General features: G+C 37.6%; 2 protein-coding genes across 4 annotated transcripts; both read right to left on the bottom strand.

Annotated features, from left to right (window-relative positions):
* Positions 1-1,206: 1,206 nt before the first annotated feature.
* On the bottom strand, positions 1,207-20,296 carry cluhb (clustered mitochondria (cluA/CLU1) homolog b). 2 transcript variants are annotated; one of them, XM_082140368.1, is made up of 26 exons: positions 20,203-20,296; positions 17,906-18,090; positions 17,629-17,800; positions 15,713-15,856; positions 15,458-15,585; positions 15,213-15,367; positions 15,002-15,127; positions 13,955-14,102; positions 13,787-13,879; positions 12,596-12,990; positions 11,866-12,165; positions 10,790-11,058; positions 10,544-10,644; positions 9,294-9,446; positions 8,916-8,978; positions 8,556-8,800; positions 8,392-8,476; positions 8,156-8,309; positions 7,145-7,284; positions 6,954-7,034; positions 6,718-6,843; positions 4,516-4,637; positions 4,318-4,411; positions 4,097-4,231; positions 3,945-4,018; positions 1,207-1,791 (listed from the first exon to the last, which is right to left on the bottom strand). In XM_082140368.1, the coding sequence occupies exons 1-26, from the start codon at positions 20,279-20,281 to the stop codon at positions 1,653-1,655; spliced, it is 3,906 nt and encodes a 1,301-aa protein (XP_081996494.1). In that variant the 5' UTR covers positions 20,282-20,296; the 3' UTR covers positions 1,207-1,652. The 2 variants fall into 2 exon arrangements, with proteins under 2 accessions (XP_081996494.1, XP_081996493.1); XM_082140367.1 differs by lacking the exon at positions 20,203-20,296 and adding an exon at positions 18,530-19,787.
* Positions 20,297-21,919: 1,623 nt separating this feature from the next.
* Positions 21,920-26,401, bottom strand: ccdc92bb (coiled-coil domain containing 92Bb). Of its 2 annotated transcripts, XM_082140371.1 has the most exons (5): positions 26,201-26,391; positions 24,155-24,317; positions 24,003-24,050; positions 23,590-23,936; positions 21,920-23,511 (listed from the first exon to the last, which is right to left on the bottom strand). In XM_082140371.1, the coding sequence occupies exons 2-5, from the start codon at positions 24,282-24,284 to the stop codon at positions 23,182-23,184; spliced, it is 855 nt and encodes a 284-aa protein (XP_081996497.1). In that variant the 5' UTR covers positions 24,285-24,317; positions 26,201-26,391; the 3' UTR covers positions 21,920-23,181. The 2 variants fall into 2 exon arrangements, with proteins under 2 accessions (XP_081996497.1, XP_081996496.1); XM_082140370.1 differs by having other exon boundaries at positions 23,590-24,050; positions 26,201-26,401.
* Positions 26,402-26,470: the final 69 nt, after the last annotated feature.

Genomic DNA, 26,470 nt, shown 5'->3' on the forward strand with positions numbered 1-26,470 from the left:
ACTTCATGCAATAAGGCTCGCTGGCTCTCACATGCCAGAACATTCCCTTTACATATCTTTGTGTCCTTTGGTGAGCTACTGTGAGAGCTGTTTCGCCACAGTAAAAGAACCTGGAGCATAATTGCACGGTGAGGGATCTCTGATAAAGCAGTTTAGTGTTTTATATTTTTCTTTTGTATGTATGTTTTCTCATATAATCAGATTAGGTCTTTCTCTCTCACACATGCACACTTTGAGCATTCTTTAACCATTTCAGAAATTGCAATAGAATCTATATCTCGAATCTATAGAAACCTAGATTTACCAAATGATTAATCGATTAAATATTAAGATCATTTGGATTAAATGAGGGAACAAATGTGTTAAACTGAACGAGAAGCGATGCAAATGAAACGTTTTAATAGCACTAATAAAAGCTATGTGAATTACATTTTTATATAGATGAGACAATTATTTTGTGTCACACCTTGTTGTTATTTGGAACTATTGAATCTGCCTTCACCCTCTTCCTTGGACTTGGACGTTACAGAATCCTAGAAAAGATTGTTTGCGCCATTTTTTGTGATTTTGAATCCCTTCACAATGGATCTGCAGGGAAGACTGTTATACCTGGAGCAGATGGACCATTTGCTGGGGGATTATACCCATGACTTTTTAGATCTGGCGTGCCTTACACACATGACAAAATCGTGTTCAGCATCTTCTTCCACGCCATGCCTGAGCGAGCAGGTGAAGGCACGTCTGCCAGCGAATGCCAACTAAAAACCTGAGGAGGACACCAACCCCCACTCCCAACCCAGAGTCCAGCCAGAGAGATGTACACGACGCCTGAGCCCAGCGCAGACGGAGAGCCAGCGTCAGGAGGAGCGAGTACACGTCCGACCAGGTGTGTGAGCTGGCCACATCATCCATCGCCGTGGGAGTTTTAGTGGAGCTCGAGGGAATGGGGTTGAGCCCTGCCCACACTCTCGCCACTGTGAGGGAGTTCAAATTGGACTCTATGAACTGCTGTTTTGACTTTGGAGAGGATGATTCCCTACCGCAACCCTCTCCCACCAAATTTGGTGTTATGACCATGGGATTATAAGGTATGGTTGCTAGGTGATTTTGTTTTGGAACCTTCAGAAAACTTTAACTCGAATGAAATTTTTATTTTATTTTTTATTTTACTTTGCTGAAATAAGTATTAATTATAATAAAATAACACTGGTTTCGACTGCTTTATTTGAATCACTTTTCACAAAGTATTTTATCACAATGCAATAATCATATTTCTTGGACTACATTCCTGAAATCAAGCTAAACTCAGTGTAAACTCAAGTATGAAGTGCATGCATTAGCCCTCTTTACTAGTCTTGTATACATACAGTGCAATCAGCACACATCAACATACAAAGGAAGATATAAATGACCAGACAGGCCAGTTTACAAATGTGCAAATTTGCCTAGTTACAATCAACAGCCAGATACACTCATGCTTTTTAAAGGGAGTGCTATATTTTTTTGCAAGATCATCCACTGCACCGTGTGGTCATCATGAGTGTGAGCTCATTTACACTTTTCTTTTTTAATTTCCTATTAATATGTTTAAACCTAAACTAGAACATTCTTCATTTAATAGCTCATCTGTCTGTTTCCTTAATTTAAAGGCGTTAGTCGTCTTGAGGAACAGCTTGCAGTGTGTCGAGGTCCTCAGACGGCCCCTGCAGATCCTCCATTGACTCAACATTATTTTGTGTGGGCTGACATGTTTTCTGAGCGTCAGTCCTGAGTTTCTCAAGGTCACTGTCACTTCAGGGATAAAAGAAAGCGGATGAAAATTTAAATAGTTATTCAAGACGATGAGAGAAATGCAAAGAGAGAATAATATAGAGAACAGATATTTTCATATTTGATATTGAAAGTATGGGTCTGACACAAGGGTGAAACAATACATTTGTTTGTTTAGCAAAATATAGTTGCAAAAATCAGTGAAGACATGAAAAAAATTGAGAACAGTTTTAATGTGACCTTCATATAACAAAAAGAAAGGAAAAGTGTTCCGAAGTTTGAAGTTGATATGATTTTTTGAAATATTTTATTTGATTAAAAACACAGTAATATTGTGAAATAGTATTACAATTTAAAGGAACTGTTTTTTATTTTAATATATTTTAAATCGTAATTTGTTCCTGTGGATGCAAAGCTGAATTTTCAGCATAATTTTTTTAAAGATGAAGATAAAGTAATTTTTTTTGAAGACTCATCTATGACAGAAATCATTCTAATATACTAGCGGAATGCTTGGCGCTCTAGGTATCATTCGAAAGCTTAAAAACTCAAAATTCATCCTGTGAATAACGTTTTGAAATCGGACACTGCGTTACCATGGAAACTGTAATTTAAATCCTTTTAGCGGCTCCTCCCCCTAGTGGGTGGTGTCATGTTTCATATTACAAAATGTATTTTAATTATATTTTATAATCATGACAAATCGCATATCGCCAGAAAGGAATGAGACTCAATGTTCGATATTTGGTGACTGTTTTGTGATATGAGTGATACTGTGACAGAAATGTATTAATTTGTTACAGGAGAACGCATAATAAACAATTCAAGGGAATGTGGGAGACACCTGGTGGCTATTTTTGGTACAGCGCCTAAACAAAATCACATAGGAACTTTCATTTTTGTGATATCAACTTCAAATTTGTAACACAACCTGGTTAGACAAATGGTTTTGATTGTAAAGCAATTTTGGAGTAAAAAGTATTTTGTAAAATATATATTTTGTATAAAATAAAACATGTTACTTGTTTTACAGTAAACTTAAAGTTCTATCACTTTTTTACACTTTCATTTTAGGTCTGTCTTCCAAAGCATTCATGAATTACAACCATTTAAGTTTGGAGAGTGCATTTTCACATTTACGCTCAAAAAGAAGGGTGACAGTAAAGGGTTTATATTAAAAATAAATGAAGGCATCTAAAAGTTTGAAGACTTATTACTTTTATATAACAAAAAATCCGTTAAATTAGTTGAATACATATTTTTCATCCCTCCCTCACATCCTGTAACAAATCCTTCCCTCGCGGGTCAAAATGACCAGAAGCCCTAAAATTATATTTTTTTTTTTCCCAGAAAGCTTATATCATTTCATTTTTATAATATTTTTTCTATTTTAATGCATTTTTTGGTAGATTTTTATTATTTTTTATTTTATATACCTTTAAATTACTAGATTGTATCAATAAATAATATAATTTAAGCACATTCTTTCAACTTAAATTCAAAATAACTCACCAATGCATAAAATAACCAGCTCAAATCGGCTCAAAATATCTCACACTGGGTCAATTTGGATGTCTCTGCCGACCTCTTGTGGATAAATAAATAATATAACATGCCACTAGATGGCCTTATGACCTATATGGATCAAATGCACTCTTCCGCTGGGTCCTAAAGTCAGTTCTCGAGTTTATCTCTTCAGTATGCATTCAGATACACATGTAGACATTAAAAAAATATTTTTGGTAAAGTTTTAGCATTTTTAGTTTTAATTTTGAACATTTCAAATGTGTGCTGTGTACTATTTGTACTGAAGCATTCCTCGCATTCCATTCATTCCTAAGGGGGTCAAATTGACCCGTGAGGGAAGGATTTGTTACTTTTTCACATAAACTCCTCAAATCCAGTCCATTTTTTTGAGTGTATTTGTGGTTCAAGTGCGACAAAAGTCTTAAGGTCTTGGACCACTCCGTTGAACACTCAATTTTCAAAAAATAAATTAAAATAAAAGAGTTTCGGGTCAAATTATCCGAGGGAAGGATGAAAAACAATCACATCCACATAAAACTGCCCTTAAACGCAAATTTATGTTATAATTAAATTGCAATCAAAGAGCAACTGAAAAGTTCCCAGTACATTTTCAGATCTTACTGACTTGTAAAGGTTGTTTTTCTTACCTAAGAGGAATAAGGACAATCCCAGTGACAAGATTTAGCTGCTCCACTATCCAGACACGACTTGGAGAGTTCAGCTAAATGAGGGGACAACCCAATTAATTCATTATTATTATTATACATTATATTATTATACAGACATGTACAGTACTAACATTGAGACGGGAAATATTGGTGTCTGATCCAGTCTTGTAGATCCAGTTCATGGTTTTCTGTAGAATCACTGCCTGATGTGTCAGATGCTTTAGGTACTCTGAACTGTCTTGGGTCTTCTCGTGTGCTTCTCCCACCTATTAAAAACAGCATTTATCAAAATCTAGACTAGATTCAAGGCAAAACAAATCTGCTCATTTTGTATGGGCTTGTAACCATTCACCTGCTTCCTGTATATGCCGTAACGCTCCTTTTCATGCCTCAGCGCAGCACGGAAATCTCCTTTACTTTCATGCACCTTTGCCAATAAGTGATGACTGTAGAGAAGGACAGGATCATGAAATGTTTTCTTCAGGTTCAGAACATATGAGTACTGTATCCACAACAAAGTGGCTTGTTTGTGTTTCTGTTCACCCTTCACCTTTGTGCCAGTTTGAGAGATGAGGGTCCCTGATATTTGGAGGTCAGGGCAAGGGCGTTCTCCAGGAACTTCAGGGCAAGATCACAGGCCATCATGCTATGAAGCACAAGGCCTATTTTACTCTGTACAGGACATGAACGCAAAGTATGCTTAGGATAAAGGTGCTTTAAAACAATTTTGTGCATTTAGTACTTAAACATTTGCACAGATATTCATGAGCATTACTTATTATCATCAGTATTGGGGGAGATGCAAATAACATGGGAAGATTTTTTTTTATGTTTTTGAAAGTAGTCTCTTGTGCTCACCATTTACTTGATCAAAATACAGTAAAAAAATAGTCATATTGTGAAATACTTTTACAATTTAAAATAACTGTTTTCTATGTTACAATATGTAAATTGTATACATATGTATACATATTGTATACAAAAATAATAAATGTAATTTATTCCTGTGATTCAAAGCTGAATTGTCAGCATCAATACTCCAGTCTTCAGTGTCACATGATTCTTCAGAAATCATTATAATATCCAAATTTGGTGAAACATTTCTTCTTAATATTAATGTTGAAAACTGTTGTGCTGCTTAAAACTTTTGTGGAAACTGTGATACATTTTCTTCAGCATTCCTTGATGAATAGAAAGTACAAAAGAACAATATATTTAAAATAGAAACCTTTTGTAAAACCATGTCTTTACTGTTGCTTTTGGTCAATTAAACGCACCCTCGCTGAATCAAAGTATTAAATTCTTTAAAAAAATATTTTGAACAATAGTGTGTGTGTACACGACTACAGTCAAGTCAAGTTTATTTGTATAGCGCTTTTCACAATACAGATTGTATCAAAGCAGCTTCACAGTATTAAATTAAAATAATACAACAAAGTTTGTTTCAAGAGGAATTTATTGATTGATAAAATTAAATTAAATATCCCCAAAATATCCCCAACTGAGCAAGCCAAAGGCAACAGTGGCAAGGAACCGAAAAACTTCATCAAGTGACCTAATGATGTCCTAAAACTCCATCAGGTGACCTAATGGAGAAAAAAAAAAACCTTGGGAGAACCCAGGCTCAGTCGGGGGCCAGTTCTCCTCTGGCATTTATGAGCTAGAGGCCGGATTGTAGTTTGAACTGTAGGATTATATGAATGCCTGGCTGAGGAGATGCGACTTTAATCTAGTTTTAAACTGGGAGAGCGAGTCTGAGCAACGAACAGTATCAGGAAGACTATTCCAGAGTTTTGGAGCCAAATGTGAGAATGCTCTCCCTCCTTTGGTGGTTCTGGATATCCTAGGTATGACCAAAAGCCTTGAATTTAGTGATCTTAAAGAGCGCGATGGATTATAGGGTGATAAAAGATCCGTTAAATAGACTGGAGCTAAGCCGTTTAGGGCTTTATAGGTCAGTAGCAATACCTTGTAATTAATACGGAACTTTATAGGTAACCAATGCAGTGATGATAAAATCGGTGTTATATGATCATATTTTCTTGATCTAGTAAGAACTCTAGCGGCGGCATTTTGGACTAACTGTAGCTTGTTTGGTAACTGTAGCTTGTTGACTACAGTGGGTATATATATATATATATATATATATATATATATGTGTGTGTGTGTGTGTATATATATATATATATATATCACAGGAATAAATTACATTTACTGAAATGTTAGTTCACAGTGCATTGACTAATGTTAACAAACAAAATTTTTGTTCATTTTAATAATGTAATAGTAAATGTTGAAATTAACATTCATTTAATAAATGTAGAAGTATTATTCATTCTTAATTCATGTTAACTAAAGTAGTTAACTGTTAACTAATGAAACCTTATTGTAAAATGTTACCGAAATATTTCACAATATTTTTTCTGTTTTTTTTAAATCAAATTAAATGTACTTTAATTGTAAATGACTTCTTTTTAAAAAACCTTGAAGAAATCTTATATATACATAGTATATATAAATCTGTACATACTAAAAAATATCTTTCAGCAGATGTACACAACATAAAATAACAGAATCAAATGTATAAATCAATATACATCTCTTAACTAATATGGGAAAATATACAAGAACTATAAAAATGTTGTTTAAAATAGTTGAAGATTGAGTACAGCATGTCATACTGCAGGCCACTGGTTTGTTTTCAATGTCCGTTATTCATTATTATCACATTGCTATGATTATAATAACTCACGTCCAGTAAAGTCATCTCAGGATGGTCTTCTCCACACACCAGGAGCATCAGGTATCGGGCACGGTATAATAATCGCAGCGCTGTCACTGGCTGCCCTCCAGCAAAGCAATAAAGACCGAGGTGCTTCTACACAAAGAGGAAACAACTTTGTTTGTCATATTCGTATATTGACACAGCATAACTGTATGATACTACAGTAAACCATACGTTTAATTGACATAAAGAAGATTACGTACATATTCCTGTATAGTGTTGGGATGCTCAATTCCCAGGACTCTTTCACTGATCAGCACAGCCCTCTGCTGGTGACTAAGGGCCTGACAGCAGAAAATACACACATTTCATTTCAAAATGTCATTTTTAAAAACTATTTATTTGGGTTCTGAGTTCTTTATTCTTTCATATGTCATTTTTGAGCATGTGATACCTCAGCATAGTCTCCGAGGATGTAGTGTATGCGTCCCAATAGCCTCAGGCATACGCAGACGTCCTGATGCAGAGCCCCGTAGACATTAGTGAAGAGACCCAGAGCCTGGCTTATTAACTCACAGCCCTCTTTCAGACAACCTAGTGATGCACAAATGCATATCAAAGACTAAAGATTGTTTGAATATTATTTTTGTTTGAAATACACTACCGTTCAAAGTTTGGGGTCAGTAAGAGTTTAAAAAAAAGAAAGAAATTAATACATTTATTCCGCAAGGATGCATTTAATTGATCAAAAGTGTTTTGTTTTCCACAAAAGATTTCTATTTCAAATAAATGCTTCTTTTGCAATTTTGATTCACCAAAGAACCTAAAAACTGTTTTCAACGTTGATAATAAAAAAATAAAAAAAATCTGAACAGCAAATCAGCATATTATAATGATTTCTGAATGATCATGTGACACTGAAGACTGGAGTACTAATGCTGAAAATTCAGCTTTGCATCAGGAATAAATTACATTTAAATACATTAAAATAGAACAGTTATTTTAAATTGTAAAAACATTTCACAATATTACTGTTTTTACTGTATTTTAAAACAAATATATGCAGCATCGGTGAGCATAAGAGACTTCTTTCAAAAACATAAAAAAAGCTTACCAACCCAAAATATTTCAATGTTGAATAGTTAACATGCTTATGTATATCAATTGTTTTTGTGTTTTTTAATTATTATAATTATTTTTTAAAGTGCCTTAGAGTTACCTTTAAAGGCTCTCGATAAAAATTGTTTATTATTATTATTAATAATAATAAATACTTTTATTTAGATTTTTGCTAATACATTCCAATAATAGTTGCCACTAAAAAAAAAAAAAAAAAAACTAAATAAAATATTATATCTATCTATCTATCTATCTACATTATATATATATATATATATATATATATATATATTTATTTATTTCAGCCAGATAAAGTCCCCAGATTGAAGCTACTTTGGATGCTCACCTTGCTGGACCTGAGACTGACCACAACGCAAGAGATAAAGAGCATCGTTGGCCCTGGGACTGATGTGCTTTACTACGGGGAAAATGTTAAGGATGTCCTCTTCAGTGAACACAGTTCTGTGCTCAGAATCAAAGTGATACTCTCTTAAAAGAATCTGAAGGAGAGATAGAAACGGGGTAGTTATCAGAGTAAGAAAAAAGCACAATAGTCTCGTTAATAAATCCAATCTGAAATACCTGAATGCCAGTTTTGATGGCTATCTCTCTGAGCAGGGTGTTTCTCTGCAGTCTGCATTTGTCCACGGCCTCCTCCACACTTCCACTGCCAGAAGGAGATGAGATCCCACTCATATCAAATCACAGCACAACATCTATTTGTGTTCAGAGAACTGGTCACTCACCAGGGCAGGCTGTAATGGTAGTACTCCTGGGCCTCGGTTTTGATGGCCACCCAAAGGTCACTGGGAGTGAGGTTGGCCCAGACAGTCACGGTGCCGCCCACAGATGCACGACTCCGCCTTCTCCGACTCCTGCGTCTAGAAGCTAACTTGTCGTTTTGCTGAATGACTCCGGCATCGGCAAAAGAGCTCAGGAAGCAGTTGAGGAAATGGCTGACGGAGGCAGACAGGGCAGATGGTTCCACTGCCTGAGGATTAAGGATACAAGAACCAGTTTTGGCTAAAGTGTCATAATATTCAGCATTATATTTGTGATATCCCACTGAGCATTATAAATACCACAAGCGATTTCTGGACACTTACCAAAAGATACGTCTTAAACAGATGTTTTGCACATCTGGTGATCAGCTCACAGAGTGCAATTCTCTGAAAGAGGTTCAAAATAGTTAATAGTTGGTGGTCAGTTTGTGTGTAAATGTTTTTATGACCGACATTTTCCACTTCTGATGTCATTTCTCGTGAGAAATTGCTATGGTAGTAATTAAATATCCACTTATTTATTACCAAAGCTCTCTCTATTTTGCTGTAGATCATTAAACTGTTACGATGCCTCAGACGTCTGTCTAAAATCAGTTTTTCGAGGTGCCTTCATGCACCAGCGCCGCCACAGAAAGACAAACTAAAAATCCAAGGAACCAACAGAAAACAGACGTGATAGGCATGAGTAAAATACACACTTACATAGACATGATCAAGCCTTTCTTTCTGGGGTATCTTCTGAATATTCTCCAGCACAGCGCCCAGGTAGCGGATGTTGATGCCGTGCTCATGCAGAGCCTCAGTTAGTGTGACGCCGTCTATCGGCATTGATGTGTGATCAAGGCAACTCTTCATCTACAAACACACACAGTTAAAGATGTGATTTTTTTCCCATTCTGCTCGGGGTTACACAAGGACAGACATCAGGGATAATCTGTTTTATATCCTTATTCAATTTTATATCCTTATCTATATCTTCCAGTCCTAATAAAAAGCAAAAGGGATGGTCGATTATGGCAAAAATCATAATCACAAATATTTTTGGTAAATATTGAAATCACAATTATTTAACACGATTATTGGTGTTATGATCATATGATCAAAGTCTTATTTCATGAAATTTGTCATTTTAAATATCAGTTGAATTTCACAATTATCAGTACTTCAGCAAAAACGAAATAAACAGTGTTTTAAGTTTTTCAGGAAGATGTACTAACAGTGGCATTCAAATAATCAGTAGCCTAAACAAAAAAAATTAATAATCAAATGTAAAATAACATTGCATAGTCTTACTGTACATATTAAATATAGATTAATCCTTATTAAAGCTGGTAAAGTTATTCAGTCAAGATCCGTGATTGATTTTCCTTTGTCATTAGTTGTTTGATTATCATTAATGACAGACTGTCACTTTAAGAGCTAATACACGGATCCAAAATGCTGATACACACGTGTTTTCTTTCTCAGCTGTGTACGGTTAAGCCATAACCCACTGTGTTTACGTGAATACTCTTTAAAAAGGCATTTTTACATTTTTGCCGGATCTGGGCCGACACCGTGTTGCTGTTTGGGTTGTGTGTACGCGTTTACGGGCATATTGAAGCCCATTTGCTTATACGCATTCGGCTCTGACTCGAAGCAAGCACAAAGAAAGGCGCCTGGGGAACAGTGTCTCTTTTGTGGCTTAATGCGCTTTTAATAACACTGTTTAATATCAAACACGTCCTGCAGTTTAGCAACAGTAGACTGTATTTTACAATACTCTCTTATTTGGCTGTTTGGATGTTACGTTTGGGCTTTTGGGGAGGAACGAAATTACACGCTGAAGAAAGGTGCGCTGGACAGAATCTGATTACCTCGATTATGTTGTTTTTCATTATTGTTGGAAGCCAAACTTTTTTGGAAGCGAAAATCAATTACGATTAATCGCACATCCCTAAAAAGCAACTTACAAAAGCAGGGATTTGATTGGAAATGAGGAAGACTGCAGCATCCTTTAACTGCTGTTTCTGTTTCTGGATATCTTCTGCACTTTCCTTGGGGAAACGTACACCTGATAAAATAACAAATATATTAGTAATGCAAGGTTCATATTTAGCCATACACATATTTCTAATATTGTCTGCTCATGTTTACAGCCAAAAGAGCTGCGAGGTAAAAACAGAACCGGTCCAAAAAGCTAACATCACACAACACACCTGCACAGAAGACGTTGGGGTTGAAATGTATGTCAAAAGTTTTCCTGAGGGAGGAGAAGATATGCTTTATTGAAGAACCCTGCTGGGTGTTATTCACAGGCACAGTTTTTAGGGAAAGGTGCTCTGAATCCTGGTCTGGGAGTGCGACAGAAGTTGAGGATAGCTGAGGCGTAGTAGTTGGGTCACTCTTTAGTGCAGATTTGCCGACATCTTTGATTTCTCTGTCATGCTCCGTACTTTGAGAGACAGTTTCCATAAACATCTGGTATCTGGTGGCATTCACATAAAAAGATTGTTTAGCTCAAAACCTCATAGCAGGTTAATATTTGCATCATGATGTAGAGCTTTTTTCATGCTGTGCATTTCAAATATTTTTACTGTTGTAATCGCTATACCCAAAAAATGGATCTTCATAATAGATTTTCCTGTTAAACTAAATATTTACACTTAATAATAAAAACACTAAAACAGTTCAATATGAATTCAATATTTTCACAAAAAACTGGCAAGACCAGGCCAAGAATCATATTTCACCAAATGCCTGTATTCAGGACCATTAAGATTTTGCATCTTGTTTTGATGATATTTAAGCCCTTTTTTCTGCAAAATTCTCAGTACTGTAATGTGGCAGGACGTTTATTTTAAGTTTATATTTATTTTATTAATTAATATGATATTCTCAATTATAGATTCACATTAGTGAGATAATCGTTTACTGTATTAAAGCAAAAAATACTTATATTTTTTGTATTAAATATTATATATTTTTTTTTTATTATTATAATTTTTTTATTGTTTTTAAATATATATATATATATTTTTATATTTATTTGAAAGCATCAGCAAAATCCTTCCATATTATTGCAAGGGGAATTGAGGTAGAAATGTGTAAAGTAATATGGAAATGAATTATTATTTAAGATAATAAAAAGTATTTATTATCTTAAAATAGGCTTCATTCTCAACTGTGGATAAAATTGTATTTACATTTTTTCTTTGGTTTGATTTGGGGTGAAATACAACATTCTTGACAGGTTCACCTGTGTATTAATCATAAGACAGGTAAATATAATTACCGGTGCTCCACAAAGGCGTCAATGAGTTCCTGTCTCAGGCAGACCAGGCGATGAGGATGTAGCCTTGGGAAGCCCAGTTGTTTACACACAGGACTTAAATCCTCTCCTTCCACAGGAAGGAAGTTGAGGTCGGGTGGGAAGGTAAAAAGTAGATCCAGTATGTAGTGCCGACCATCATTACCCACAATGCCCTTGTGCTCCACCGAGGAGCACAACTCTACAGCTGTATCATCTTTGTTTAGCACTAGGTGGCGCTGCACTCGCAGCTTCTTACTGGGTTTGTCAAGCAGCTCCAGATACCTTCAAAGAGTTTGAAATGTGTGCGGTTACGAATTCAAATATGTTGTTTATGTAATTTCTGACAAATTCTTCAGCCTAAAGGCCGATTCACACCAAAAACCATGAAGATAACTATAATGATAACTATATTAGTGTCCACCACACCAACACATGATAATGCTCTGTTTATCATAACCACGTGCTGCAGTTCTGTCGTCTACCGCTTTAAATGCTCAAGCTCTTTAAAGCAAGATGGATTGTGATTGGCTGCCAATGTTTTTATCGTTCATCAGCTGGAAAATTTTTTTTTCTGAAAGTGCTTCTCCTGTGTCGTTATCATTATAGTTATGGTGTGAACTTCCCTATTCTCATAGAATTAGAACGATTATTAAAACTTTATAGTTATCGTTATCATAATAACGTGAACAGGTCTTAAAAATGATGCTTTTACCTGTCATCGGACACAACGGTCTTGCCAAAGTCATTGGAGCCATAGACAACACTCTGTGCTTGATCACGGTCAAGAATTCCCGGCACGATAGTTTGGGCAGTGACGCGGTAGCCGCGGTAATCGATCACTACAGTGCCAATCAGGTAGAGTTCTTCTTGATCCACTGCCCAATAAGCCCTCACACCGTTCAGGTCAAGAACAGGGGCGGCATGGGCCGCAGCCTCCCCTCCCAGATCTCTGTATTGGTCCTGCACATCAAAGCCTAAACTGAAGAAAATATTGTTCCAGATGAACATCTGCTGTCGTGGTTCTTCACAAGGGTTGATAGGCACCACATTACCATCCACCACTGCCATGGCTCCTCGAGTGGCAGTGCTGACAAAATCACTGTTAGCCTGATAAAGTCAGTAAAAGGTCAGTATTAAAAACAGCCTATGTAAATGTTCCTGATGTTACATTTTAGATCAGATTTGGCTTCTAGAGAACAAAGGCCCTGTTTACACCTGGTATTAAGATGCGTTTTGGTCGATCGGATCACAAGTAGACGAGGAAGACACATATCTCTTTTGTCCACTTTCAACCACTTCTGTCCTGATTTCATTGAGGGGAGGGTAAAAGTACATGTAGTTTTTCAGATATTTCGATCTAATGGACAAAATAAGCTTGCACAATTTACATATGAATGTGACCGGAGACGATGGAAAAACATACGGAGAGCATCAGCTTTCGTTTCTGCTCTGACAGCCGCAAGACACGACGAATGCTGTGAGTGTGTGTTAGAAATCAGGAATGGTGAGAGAGAACACTGTGCTTGGTACATTTTTCATCCTCAAACCAAACTTGGGTCTTTAGCCGACAAAGTTTAAATCCAGTCTGGCAAGAGCTCTTCCCATAATGTTTACGCATTAGGTCAGTAAGCGGAGAGTAGACGGTCTTTTGTGGCTGTTCGAATGCATTCGACCACATGAGCGTTTACACTACGAAAGCAATCGGGTCGAATGTGTTTTCAGCTACCTCTGGAAGTGGTCGAAAGTGGACAAGCTCAAAACGTTTTAGACCCCGTTTACACCTGTATTTAGCGTCATCTACTTGTGATCCGATCGACCAAAATGCATCCAAAAAGTACTTTGTGGAACTGTAAAAGCCCCTTTTGGTTCTAAGTTGAACACATATGATAAGTGGTAAAGATACCTTAAAAACCGCTCTGTCCCTCATCAGACGATCAGTCACGTTTTTTCTCGGAAGCTCTCTTGTGGCCTGAAGTTCTTCATTCCAGTCCCGGGCCTTTGTTCAACACAGAGGGATGAGTGAAAAACGACTTGTGTAACTGGCTTGTGCGCTGACTTTCAACATGTTTACCTGAACAGGCACATGTTCTTCATAACCCAGGCGGAAGGAGATGACATCCTCCGCTCGAACACAGTCCATTGTATGGTCAAGTGCTGGAGCAGTCCAGCTAAACACCTGGAACGGTGTGGCAATCCTTTCAAAGGGGTGTGTGGACCCTCTAAAATAAGAGAGAAGTTGAGTAGTTTCTACATACTCTAAGAAAAACAATCATATTTAGTATTATCATTTTATTTAGACAACTAACGAACATATTTTGCAGGTAAAAAAGATTTAAAAGTTCATTAAAAAGTTCAAAGTTAAGCTTATGTTTTATTATTTAAAACAGACAGTACGTTTACAAATGTGTAAATGTGAAATTGCTGTATCTCTGTATCTCCAAAGTTACTTTAATCAGTATAATTACATATGGTATCTTCAACTCAAGCATGTTTTAGCTAGATATTTTGACTATTAATTTCATAATTATACAACGGAAATAATTGAATATAAACAAACTGTGTGGGTAAATTTTACAAACCTGTCAAGAATACGTTTCAGATTTTATTTCACTTCTGCATCTTGACATTGCATATTTTAAAATTGTTTATTTATTTATTCCAACTTATGATTATCATTATATTCTCATATTCTCACTGCTGTGATAAAGTAATGTTTTACCATTTTACAGTTAAAACTTTTGATATAATTATTTTTATTTAAAATTATATTTATATTTTAAAATGTGTCTTTAAAATATTTATTTTCTATTCATATTTATTTTGTATTATCAAAATCTATTAAAAGCAGGACAAAGCATATAAAAAATACTTTACATTGTAAACCACTATGATGCATAAATACTTATTATATATACAGGATTTCATTATCCATTTCACTCTTGGCGATTCTATGGGCCATTACATGGCTTGGGACACACACACACACACAAACACACACACTTAAAAAAAAAAAAATGTTACTTAGATATTTTGACATTCTATTGAGTAAAATATTGGCACAGTACCCATACTTTAGCACAGTTTGTTATACTCTTTTCACTTCTGAAAACTGGCATACCTCCTTTTCAGCAAGGCACTGAAGTTCTTCTTAAAAACTGGACTGATATGACCCAGGAGATCCAGCAGAGCATGACTGAGGGCACTAGGTTTGGCTGGCTTTGGATTAAAGCTGTAAGTCGTGGATCTAAGTAAAAAAAATAAAAATAATTGTATTTGTTTTTCTAGTAGGGCAAGGACAATTTGAAGGGCAACTGTACATTGTAACTCACTGATTTACGTAGAACCCACGAGTTGATGCTGTTATACTGAAGTGTCTGTCTTCCATGGTCACCACATTGAGATACATGAGGTCTCCATGCATCTTTCTGTTTCCAGGAGGAGGATTCCAGCTACTCATGGTCAGAACCTTCAAGCACTCTAAGGACTGTATAAAAGACAGACAATTAAATATTCATGTGCTATCTTCATCTAGCACATTTTTAATGCCATACTGTCAAAGTTCCTCAATTCCTACCTTTCCAAAATCTGTATGAGGTTGCAGAGGTACCAGCAGACGCTCCTTAGAGCCTGGAAGAATGTGATTTGGAGGACTGCAGCTGATGCGCTTCAACCCGTCACCTCTTCGCTTAGGTTTGCTGCTCTCTGGGATTTAAATTCATTGTGTATTATTTACAGGTCTCATGAGGTCTACTGTATAAGGTTATCTTATATTAACTTCTAAGCCCGCTATCCTACCTAAGTGTATTTTATCCTAAGACTGGTTTCTTACCTTCCATACGATCTTCTGTGACACAGCTGAGAAATGACGGTGAGCTGCCCTCCACTCCATTATAGCCATCAGTAAGGTCAAGGCTCTTTAAAAGGTCTCTGATGTGGCGTAAATGGATACGCACTTCTCGAACATTGTACGGCTCTTTGACATAATTAAAAGGGGAGCGGGAAGACAGATTTATGGCTATTTGTCACTGGTATATACAGTGGGGAGAACAAGAATTTGATACACTGCCGATTTTGCAGGTTTTCCCACTTACAAAGCATGTAGAAGTCTATATTTTTTATCATAGGTACTCTTCAACTGTGAGTGACGGAATCTAAAACAAAAATCCAGAAAATCACATTGTATGATTTTTAAGTAATTAATTTGCATTTTATTGCATGACATAAGTATTTGATACATCAGAAAAGCAGAACTTAATATTTGGTACAGAAACTTTTGTTTGCAATTACAGAGATCATATGTTTCCTGTAGTTCTTGACCAGGTTTGCACACACTGCAGGGATTTAGAGTTATCGGACACAACGGTTATAAAGACATTTGGCCCGCTCCTCCATACAGACCTTCTCCAGATCCTATAGGTTTCGGGGCTGTTGCTGGGTAATACAGACTTTCAGCTCCCTCCAAAGATTTTCCATTGGGTTCAGGTCTGGAGACTGGCTAGGCCACTCCAGGACCTTGAGATGCTTCTTACGGAGCCACTCCTTAGTTGCCCTGGCTGTGTGTTTCGGGTCGTTGTCATGCTGGAAGACCCAGCCACGACCCATCTTCAATGCTCTTACTGAGGGAAGGAGGTTGTTGACCAAGATCTCGCGATACATGGCCCCATCCATCCTCCCCTCAATACGGTGCAGTCGTCCTGTCCCCTTTGCAGAAAAGCATCCCCAGAGAATGATTTTTCCACCTCCATGCTTCACGGTTGGGATGGTGTTCTTGGGGTTGTACTCATCCTTCTTCTTCCTCCAAACACGGCGAGTGGAGTTTAGACCAAAAAGCTCTATTTTTGTCTCATCAGACCACATGACCTTCTCCCATTCCTCCCCTGGATCATCCAGATGGTCATTGGCAAAGTTCAGACGGGCCTGGACATGCGCTGGCTTGAGCAGGGGGACCTTGCGTGCACTGCAGGAGTTTAATCCATGACGGCGTAGTGTGTTACTAATGGTTTTCTTTGAGACTGTGGTCCCAGCTCTCTTCAGGTCATTGACCAGGTCCTGCCGTGTAGTTCTGGGCTGATCCCTCACCTTCCTCATGATCATTGATGCCCCACGAGGTGAGATCTTGCATGGTGCCCCAGACCGAAGGAGATTGACCGTCATCTTGAACTTCTTCCATTTTCTAATAATTGCGCCAACAGTTGTTGCCTTCTCACCAAGCTGCTAGCCTATTGTCCTGTAGCCCATCCCAGCCTTGTGCAGGTCTATAATTTTGGTTAGAGGTTGGAGTCTGTTTGATTGAGTGTGTGGACAGGTGTCTTTTATACAGGTAACGAGTTCAAAAAGGTGCAGTTAATAAAGGTAATGAGTGGAGAACAGGAGGGCTTCTTAAAGAAAAACTAACAGGTCTGTGAGAGCCGGAATTCTTACTGGTTGGTAGGTGATCAAATACTTATGTCATGCAATAAAATGCAAATTAATTATTTAAAAATCATACAATGTGATTTTCTGGATTTTTGTTTTAGATTCTGTCTCTCACAGTTGAAGAGTACCTATGATCAAAATTACAGACCTCTACATGCTTTGTAAGTAGGAAAACCTGCAAAATCGGCAGTGTATCAAATACTTGTTCTCCCCACTGTATGTCTAAAATGTACGATTTCAACCAGTTTACTATTAGGTGACGTTTCCAGTGAAAGCTTAATTGATCAACTATAACGATGTGATTTAGTGCAGTACATTTTTGGGGCTTACCCTCCACAACCCTCAGAACGGAGCCCTCCTGAAGGCCTGGTATGGATGTAAGGTGGGTAAAGTTGTCAAGAGTGACTCCGTTCAGCTGCAGGGAGAAGCAGGTGCGCCGACAGGTCTCCTCCCGGTCCATCAACACTTGCTTAATTTCTTGCACCATCGCTAAAGGTGACACCTTGAGTGCAATAAAGACAGATAGATGGATGGATGGATGGATGGACAAATACACAGACAGACATTAAATAAATAGACAAACAGACAGACGGACGGACGGACGGACCTGGAAGTCAGTGGGTTCTGTTCCTGGAGCTTGGATCTTCACAGTGAATCCCGCATCCTCAGATGGGTCCATGTCAGGAACAGCAGGAAGCTCTTGTTTTTTGCAGTCGTCCTCAACCTGTTCTGTCATACTGTCTGCTGGGGTGTTTGGCACATGCTCACCGGTTATGGTGTCAGGGCTGGGTGCTGGGTGGAAAATACAACAACATAAATATAAAGTGAATTACCTACAAGGTAAAAAAGAGTTAGAAACATTCACACATGTTTATCGGCACTACAACACAAATACCTCACAGAATTAGGGGCTGTACTGCTGTTAATTATTTGGTTACATTTAATTTATTTCTAAATATTATTTTCATGTTATGTCTGACTGATATTAAAATTCTATGCTATTTTGTCTAAATAAATTAACTAAAATGTTTTAAACGCTGCAAGTGAATTCAGGCATCACAACATTATGGATATTCATTATTTAATTACTAGTGTTAATAAAAATTAAACTTAAGTAAGCAATAGATGACAGCATTATAGAAAGTGGGGAATATGAGCATGCACAATTAAATATATGATACCAATAAAAACAAATCAGTGTGGTACCAGTATTCCTAGACAGAATACACACCTTTAAAGTTCGGAGTGGCCAGAAACAGTTTATCAACCATAAAAAGTGTGAAGCGTTCAGTCTGATCCTCTTTTTGTTCTACCTGTGTCACAGCGAGTGTTTTCTGCACAGATTCCTGCAGTGATAACCCCGTGCTCTTCTTTAGCGCTTCCAGGTCCCACTGCATCTGTTCTACTTCTGTCTTTTTCCATAACAAATCCTGGGACAGGCTTTGCTCCATCTCCCCTAACTCATGCTCCACCAGCCCAAAGCTAATCTCTGTAATGCCTACTTGCTCTTCATGAGATATGTTCTCCTCCACACAAAGAAGAAGCTCTGCAGTTGTAGTAGCTTTCTCATTAGCATGCTCTCTTGTCATCTCTCGTGTCTCAGAAGTCTGTGCGTGTTGCTCTGAGTCTGTTTTTTCCAGTGCATCTTGGTCTTCAAAGTCATCCGGTTGTGCTACGAGTTCCAAGGCTTGTGCTTCCCTTTGAGTCTTTAGAAGCAAAGGATCTTCAGTTGTAATGTCATACACATGTTGCATCTTCATCGCGTCCAGATGTGTTTGTGCTGCACTGTTTGGACAATGTTCATTCAATAGCTTCTCATCTTGTTTCTCCTCAGTGTGCATCACAGATTCCTCGCATCTGATGTACTGCTCTGTTTGAGTCCAACCATCTTCTCTCTGACTGATGTCAATGTCACTTTTTGAGGCATTTAGAGAAGATGCAGCAAGCACAGGAATGCTAGCTGGACCAGAAAGTGAAGTTTGACTATTTGCAAATAGCCCCGTCCCATGACCAAGGAGAGAAGTGTCTGCTCCACTTCCGTGAGTGCATATTCGGTTTTGAGCTGCAGGTATCTTGTATAGGGATGACAGAAGGGGCCATTCATCCTCTACAGAGCATAATTGATGTGTGCCTGCAATCTTTGTGCTTGGCGGCCCCAACAGCTCTCTATTCTTCTCTCCTCCATTTCGCAGATTGCTTTCATCAACTCCATCCTCTCTTATGGCATCTTGTGCTTGCCCCCTGACCCGAAGGTTGCTGCTAAGCACGATGTCCGGGAATAGGAGATGATCTTGGTCCAGAACAGGAGATGCCAGCAGGTCAGCTGAAGTTCTTGAAGGAGACAGACTTTCTATATCGCTATTTTCCTGGGATAGCAGCAGAGACAGCTCCTCAGTCTGACGCCCGACTCCCTTGGCGTTAATAATCTCAGACACCTTGCGGCAACAACTAAATATGTTCCCCATGTTGTCCATCTCATTACCAAAGAGCAAAAACTGTAATGCTGGACAAACAAAGCCCACTGTGAGTCAGCTAATAAATTTAAATGACCTTGGCAGCTAGAAAAACAGTGCTTTGTTGGTAAATCTGTAAGACAAGCCTGACAGACAGTTGACATACCCAATTACCAAGTCTGGCATCTGGCCTGCGCATCTCTACAATAGCTGAAACATGTTCGGATCTAGTAAAGATAGTAAAGACATTCTATATTTTGCAAAAGGATTTATACATAGATTAATGATTGACTGGATAGTTGTATCTACTATATATTCATGTATATAACAGTAGAAGACCAGAAACATTGCACAGATTTAAAATAAAATGCTTTTTTTTTTTTCTTCAATTTTCGGTAGGCTATATTTGAAACTAATGCAAGTCATATTACACATGCAGGCGTCTTCTCACAGTTCATTTCCTTCATAAATGTGCCTGTTGTCTCATAAATCTCCACAGAACCACAGGAAAGCAGAACAGCTTGCTCCATGCAGGGATGTCACTCTCTCCAACAAAACGCAACACAATGTATAGTGTCATTTCTCTGCCCTTCATCTCCCCATACACACGTTCATTCTCGGGGGGAGGAGTCTTGATGGAGTTCCCTGCATCCCATTCCTCTTCCAGATAAATCGTAACTCATTTCTTCAGTTTCTCTAAAGAAGAAAAAAGCATATGACATGATTTCCTGAATCCACCCCAATGCATACATTCGCTCAGAAGTCTTCTATATTCCCGGCGTGCTTCTGAAGTGCGTTTCTCGGTCTCTGCTGTCCCAGCGTTTGCTGCTATGACAGACTGCTGCAGTACCGGCGGAATGTGCAGGAGGACCTGCTTTGAAAAGCTACAATAGTCGGAGAAGTGGAAGGACTAGAGCACCTTACGAATACTAAACGAAGTGAAAAAGTAAGCGTCATTGTTGTTGGAAGCTTGTCGACCGTCTCCTGACCTTATCTGTCTTCGGTTGTCTTCTCTAATGCAAGCATATTTGCGGTTAGAATCTCACCTTTACTTGATGCGCATGCGCACACGCTACTAAGTTTTGCTAACTATCCTTTTTAATTCTTATTTCGTATTAATATGGTGTATTCAGGGTCCCCCGCCCACATGGTAGCCTGTTAGTTCTATTTTTTAACGTCTTAAAAAGTTCTTAAAAACTATGCAGATACCCTGCAATTTGGAGGAATCAAAATAAATATATTTATACATTTCACAGAACTAAAAAAGTATATATTTATCTAATATGTTCGAGGTCGTTAAGCTAGGTGACATTTCTAATATTGTAATATTTGTATTAAAATTAAACAAAACACAAGGTGTTCTTTATTGTGGATAGACACAAAGTGCCACAGGTTACTTGCCCTTGTTGAAAATAGCTACATTTAATGAGCATTAGAATGTTCTTCACACAAATGTCCACCATTTAATTTGATTTTCTCTTTATTTGATCAAAATTATTACATTATAACTCACTAGCCCTATAAAATCACTTGTTCTCAGACCATAACTAATACTTCATTAAATTAAAATATATATATTCCTACTTAGAAAAAATATATAACTATGTATATTTAAAAGACACATTATTACTAATCTATATAAAACACATTATCAGGCAATCAGACAATATCAAAGGCAGTTTTAATCCTGAAGACCCTCTTTCTTTCTTTCCATAGTTCAACAACATCACACAGACTCTGTTGAGTTTAATACATTTTTATCATTTAAAGTAATTGTGCTTATACAATCTGTCACAACCTTGACATGTCATTTCTGTTACAAACTGTAAAGAATTTTTTTAAATTTTATAATCACTATAATTTTATGTAATTCCTATCCTATCTGTTTAACAATGGAATATCACTTAGAAAATTGAACTTTTTTTAAAATCAAGTCAAGAATTATAAGTTTCTCTAATACAGCACCAGAAAAACAACATGACTGCTGCTGTATTTAATACATGTATGATAGTGTGATTATTTCGTCCGCACTGTAAGATTCCGTGATTTAAAAAAAATCCGTTTTGTAGCCTTTTTTTTTGTCCCAACTTTCATAAAACATTATAAACATATTGTATAAGCATTTATATTTATAAATAGGACAAACTGAACAAAACAACACCAATACAAACATTTTTGTATTATTTAATAAATAAAGCATGATTCACTTCATGTTCAATACATCATAAAGCTCTTTACCAACTGACCCACGGCAGCGCCATCTTTGATTTTTAACGTGAATGAAGGCGAGGCTGTAAGGGATAGATATAGGTTGTACTGTTATTTAATCTTTAAAGTGTTTTTGGATTTTGCTGCTGACAAAACACTGCAAAAATATCTTTACAAGAAATTTCAGTAGACAAAAAAACTCGACAACATGAACTATGGAAAAATATAAGTGATATAGGAGCTTTTTACAGCGGATGCCATTGAAAGCATGGTAAGTCTATCCCTCACATTCATACCTGTCATAGTGATGCTCTGAATAAGGTCTATAGAGACAGAGAGACCAAAAACACAAAAGCAATATAATACACCTGTTTACCTCACTGCCCTCCCTGTTCTTTTAAAGTGTGTCTAATGTGACCAGAATAATTCACTTCATTGACACAAATAATTACTGAATGGAACGTTTTAGTGTGTTCTGGATTCAACAATGAAGACTAATTTTCCAAAATCTTCATATCCAGCCTTTATATGTTCTGGAAGAAAAAATCCCATTCATTTTCTCCATAGGGGAGTGCATTTTGAATAATATTTTATAATTTAATCTACTGTGAGCTGCAAGGTTGTTTAATTATTGTATATGCTTCTGTTGAAGACACCAGTCCAAAATTTATTTAAAAGAAATTAATTAATTGTGTTAAAAGAAATTAATTAATTGTGTTCAACAGCAGAATTCCAGTTGAAAAACTACATTACCCATGATTCTGTAGAGAAATTGACCAATCAGAGAAGAACACGCGCCCACTGACATGAAGCACCACAACTGATGTAGATTCAGCTTCCCTACACTTAAACTACTTAAACAATTTTACAATAATATAATATAATTAAAGTCTTCAAATCAATAGATTTATATTCCTCCATCTGGTTTAATTTTGATTATGTTATTCGTAGTGCTTCATGGGATTGTAGTTCTTTCCCTCATTAAAGCTGTGAAGTACACAGGCTTGTCCCTTTGTCTTTTTGTCAGATTTTCAAAAACTTTTTTGCTTCAAATCAAAGTTTGTAATGTTGTGATTCGCATTTTAGCTTGTTGGTTTAGTTCATGGCTTAAAATTATAACTCCTATACGAAGATTTTTGAAAAAATCCCATAGGAAAAAATGAATGGGAAAAACACCTCTGGAACCAAGACTGATGAAAAAAGGGACGGGCACTGTTACACTCTATAACTCTGTTGTCTCTGGTCCAATGTCTTCCCTCAGTGGTCGGTTCCTGAATCTACCTTTTCGAGCCTCCGACATCCTTGAAAGGCCGGCTTCACTCCAGGGACCTCCGAGTGACCTGTGCAAGGGGAGGAGCCTATGTCTGAAAGGATAAAGGAAAAGGGCGGGGTCAGGCATGGGGCGGGGCTCCTCGGGCCCAAGCACCCTTTCGCGGGGCACGCATTCCCTCACTCTCTCCGATCTCCGCATCCTTCCTGAAGCTCGGCTTTGACGTGTGTTTTCCGCCATCACTGGAGATGTCCACGGAGAATTTGCAGTCCATTCCGATTCCTATGAACAGGTAAAAGAATGAAACTGATTCATGTGTCAGATTATGAATAGATCCATTGGATCCATAGTGCCTCCTACCTGCATGGCACCTCCATCATCATCTTCTTCTTCATCATCTTCCTCAAAGTCTTCTGCCTGGTGATACAATCGAAAGTGTGCTGAATGGAGTTGGAAAGAGAGTTGAGCGGCCACATCGGTCTGCTTGCGGAGGTCCCGACTCAGTGTCGTGATCTTATGGCTGCGCCGTTTTAGCTCATCCAGGAACCGCCGCTCTTCATCTCGAAGCCGAACCTGCAGTGCGCTCGCAAGTGCCCCCTTTTTCCGTAGCTCCACCCGAAGCTGCACCAGCGCACTTTCCTGCTCAGCCAAATGCTGCTCTGTCTCCAGTAATCGTGCCTGCAGAAGCTCTTCCTCCAACTCAATATCTATAATAACACAGAGTTGAGGGAACATGTGGGAATGGCTGGAATTTTGTGATATTTTATACTCACCATCTTGGCTTCTTACTGGCGGTCTTTTACTTAGATCACAACTCAGCTCTGTAGAGACATGCAGAGAGGCGGAAGTTAACAGACATACGATTGACAATGCAATGTGGCTTTTTCAGAATGGAGAATCTATACAGTGAGGCTGAGTGACGGACCATTGCATCGTTTCTTCAGGTTGTGTATCTCTAGCCGTAGACCGGTCAGGAGGATCCGATGTTCCTGCTGCAAAAATGCTACATTTCGCTCAACACTCTCCACCTGTTGGGCAAGTGTGGATCTATCCATGGATTGCTCCCAGATGTTGGCAGGTAACAGCCCCTTATTGCAATTAAAATGAAAAATGTCAGTACAAAGTAAACACACTTTCTTCACTATAGGCCTAACCATTCATTTAAAGCCTGAAACAAACTTGTTTCCATTAAAGGGTTAGTTCACCCAAAAAATTGTTTTTGTCATTAATTACTCACCTTCATGTCATTCCAAATCCGTAAGAATTTCGTTCATCTTTGATACACAAATGAAGATCTTTTTGATGAAATCTGAGAGCTTTCTGTCCCTCCATTGACAGCTACGCAACTACCACTTTGACGCTTCAAAAAGTTCATAAAGAGCTCATGTTACGCAGCACGCAAGAACCAATGAGGTTTGTTTTCGCGTGTCAAGCACGTTCGGTCGAGCTTCTGTTTATGTTCGCTGATCAATGTTTAAATGTGAATAAAAGCCTAAATTAAATCTGCTCATCAAAATTTGGACTAAATCGCTCAATTCATATGGATTAGTTTTACAATCTATTTATGAACTTTTTGAAGCATCAGATTGTCAGTTGCATAGCTGTCTATGGAGGGACAGAAAGCTCTCAGATTTCATAAAAAAGATCTTCATTTGTGTTCCAAAGATGAATGAAAGTCTTTGGTTTGGAACGACATGAGGGTGAGTAGATGATTCTCATTTTTGGGTGAACTATCCCTTTAAGGCAGAATATCCTATAGCCACTCCCCTCCAACCACCACTCTGAGGCGAGCTAGAGATGGCAATGATGATGTGTGTTAAAATCAAATCCCACCCTCTATTTTTTATCTTTCAATAGTGCAACAGTGGCCTTGGTTCCAGAGTGTATGTGAAACCGGCTCTACGTCATTCGCAATGCTTCACTTGACTCTGTCATTTGATTCTCTGGTAAAAAATTATTTGCAGGATCATAGGTAATGTAGTTTTTTACTGTTAAACATGATTATTTAGAAAATAAGTTAATGCGGGCAGATGGCTTCAACAAAAGCATACCATCAATTAACAACCTAGTAACTCACATTAGGTCTTTCTTTAAATAAGTAATTGTTTGCAATTAATTCCCCTGTGGAGAAAATTAATGGGATTTTTACTTCCAGACCCTGACTGTTGCACTGTTCTGATTTACTCCTAATGATGTCACAATAAAACAAAAATTCCGTTTCACATGGACTTTAACAACCTTCTCTTCACTGAGATGTTTAGTTTGACAAATGTGTGTGTGTGCTATAAATCCAACTTGGTTTGATAAGCTGTTTTTTTATAGTGCAAAGATACATTTTTAAGTGTGACTTAAATACTTTTTGTGGTCACTCTATGCACCAATAACATTTCAGATGGCTCCCTATTATTCTGGATCGTAAAATGGCTCTTTTGTTACAACTGCAGCATCAGCAGCTTAGGATTCAGTTTAAAATCAGCATTATGTCATTGATACATCCGGGAAATTCTGACCCAGGAAATGCGTGACGACGATAGGCGTATGTAAACATCGCAATGTATCGCCTTTAAGGCGAACAAATGTTGGCAAACCAAGTTTTTTCTTCTTCATAGAAAGCACACAATCCTCCCGTCGACGTCTATTAATCCTCTTGTATATTTAATTTGTATTTTATGCCGTTTCCACAACGATTTCAACTATAACTACACACCCATCAAACTTCGCGCATTGGAATAGGTCAGCAAATGATGATCATCTAAATAAATATGATATACTGATTATTGACAGCTGAGTCTGTTGAAACATATGATGATATCGTGAAGGTTACGTTTTCATCACGGCTCTGACGATCTTGAATCTTTATTTAAAGTAGGCTACACCTCCATCAATACGATGTTTTAAAATCACTGCACCGCGTTATTCTCAATGATATAAACATGCAGGTGGAGGAACATCACGCTACAATGATACTTACGGTTTGACTGAATAGATGAAGGATGCAGGACACCTCCAGTGCAAAGCATCGCCACCAAAACAGTGCGTCAGGGACACGAAAGGGTTAGTTAGCCATCTGCCATATCCATCCCTCCATCTCATTAGGATTTATCAGGCTTTGCAAAGACATACACATACATACACAAAACAAAACTCATAACAAATTGTATTTATACCCATATTTATTTAACTGGAAACAACAGCTTTTTACTTAAGATGCAACTATCTTGTATAAAATGTTACTGTTAAG

The sequence above is a fragment of the Leuciscus leuciscus genome, assembly GCF_965113295.1.
Source record: "Leuciscus leuciscus genome assembly, chromosome: 16".
NCBI lineage: Eukaryota > Metazoa > Chordata > Actinopteri > Cypriniformes > Leuciscidae > Leuciscus > Leuciscus leuciscus.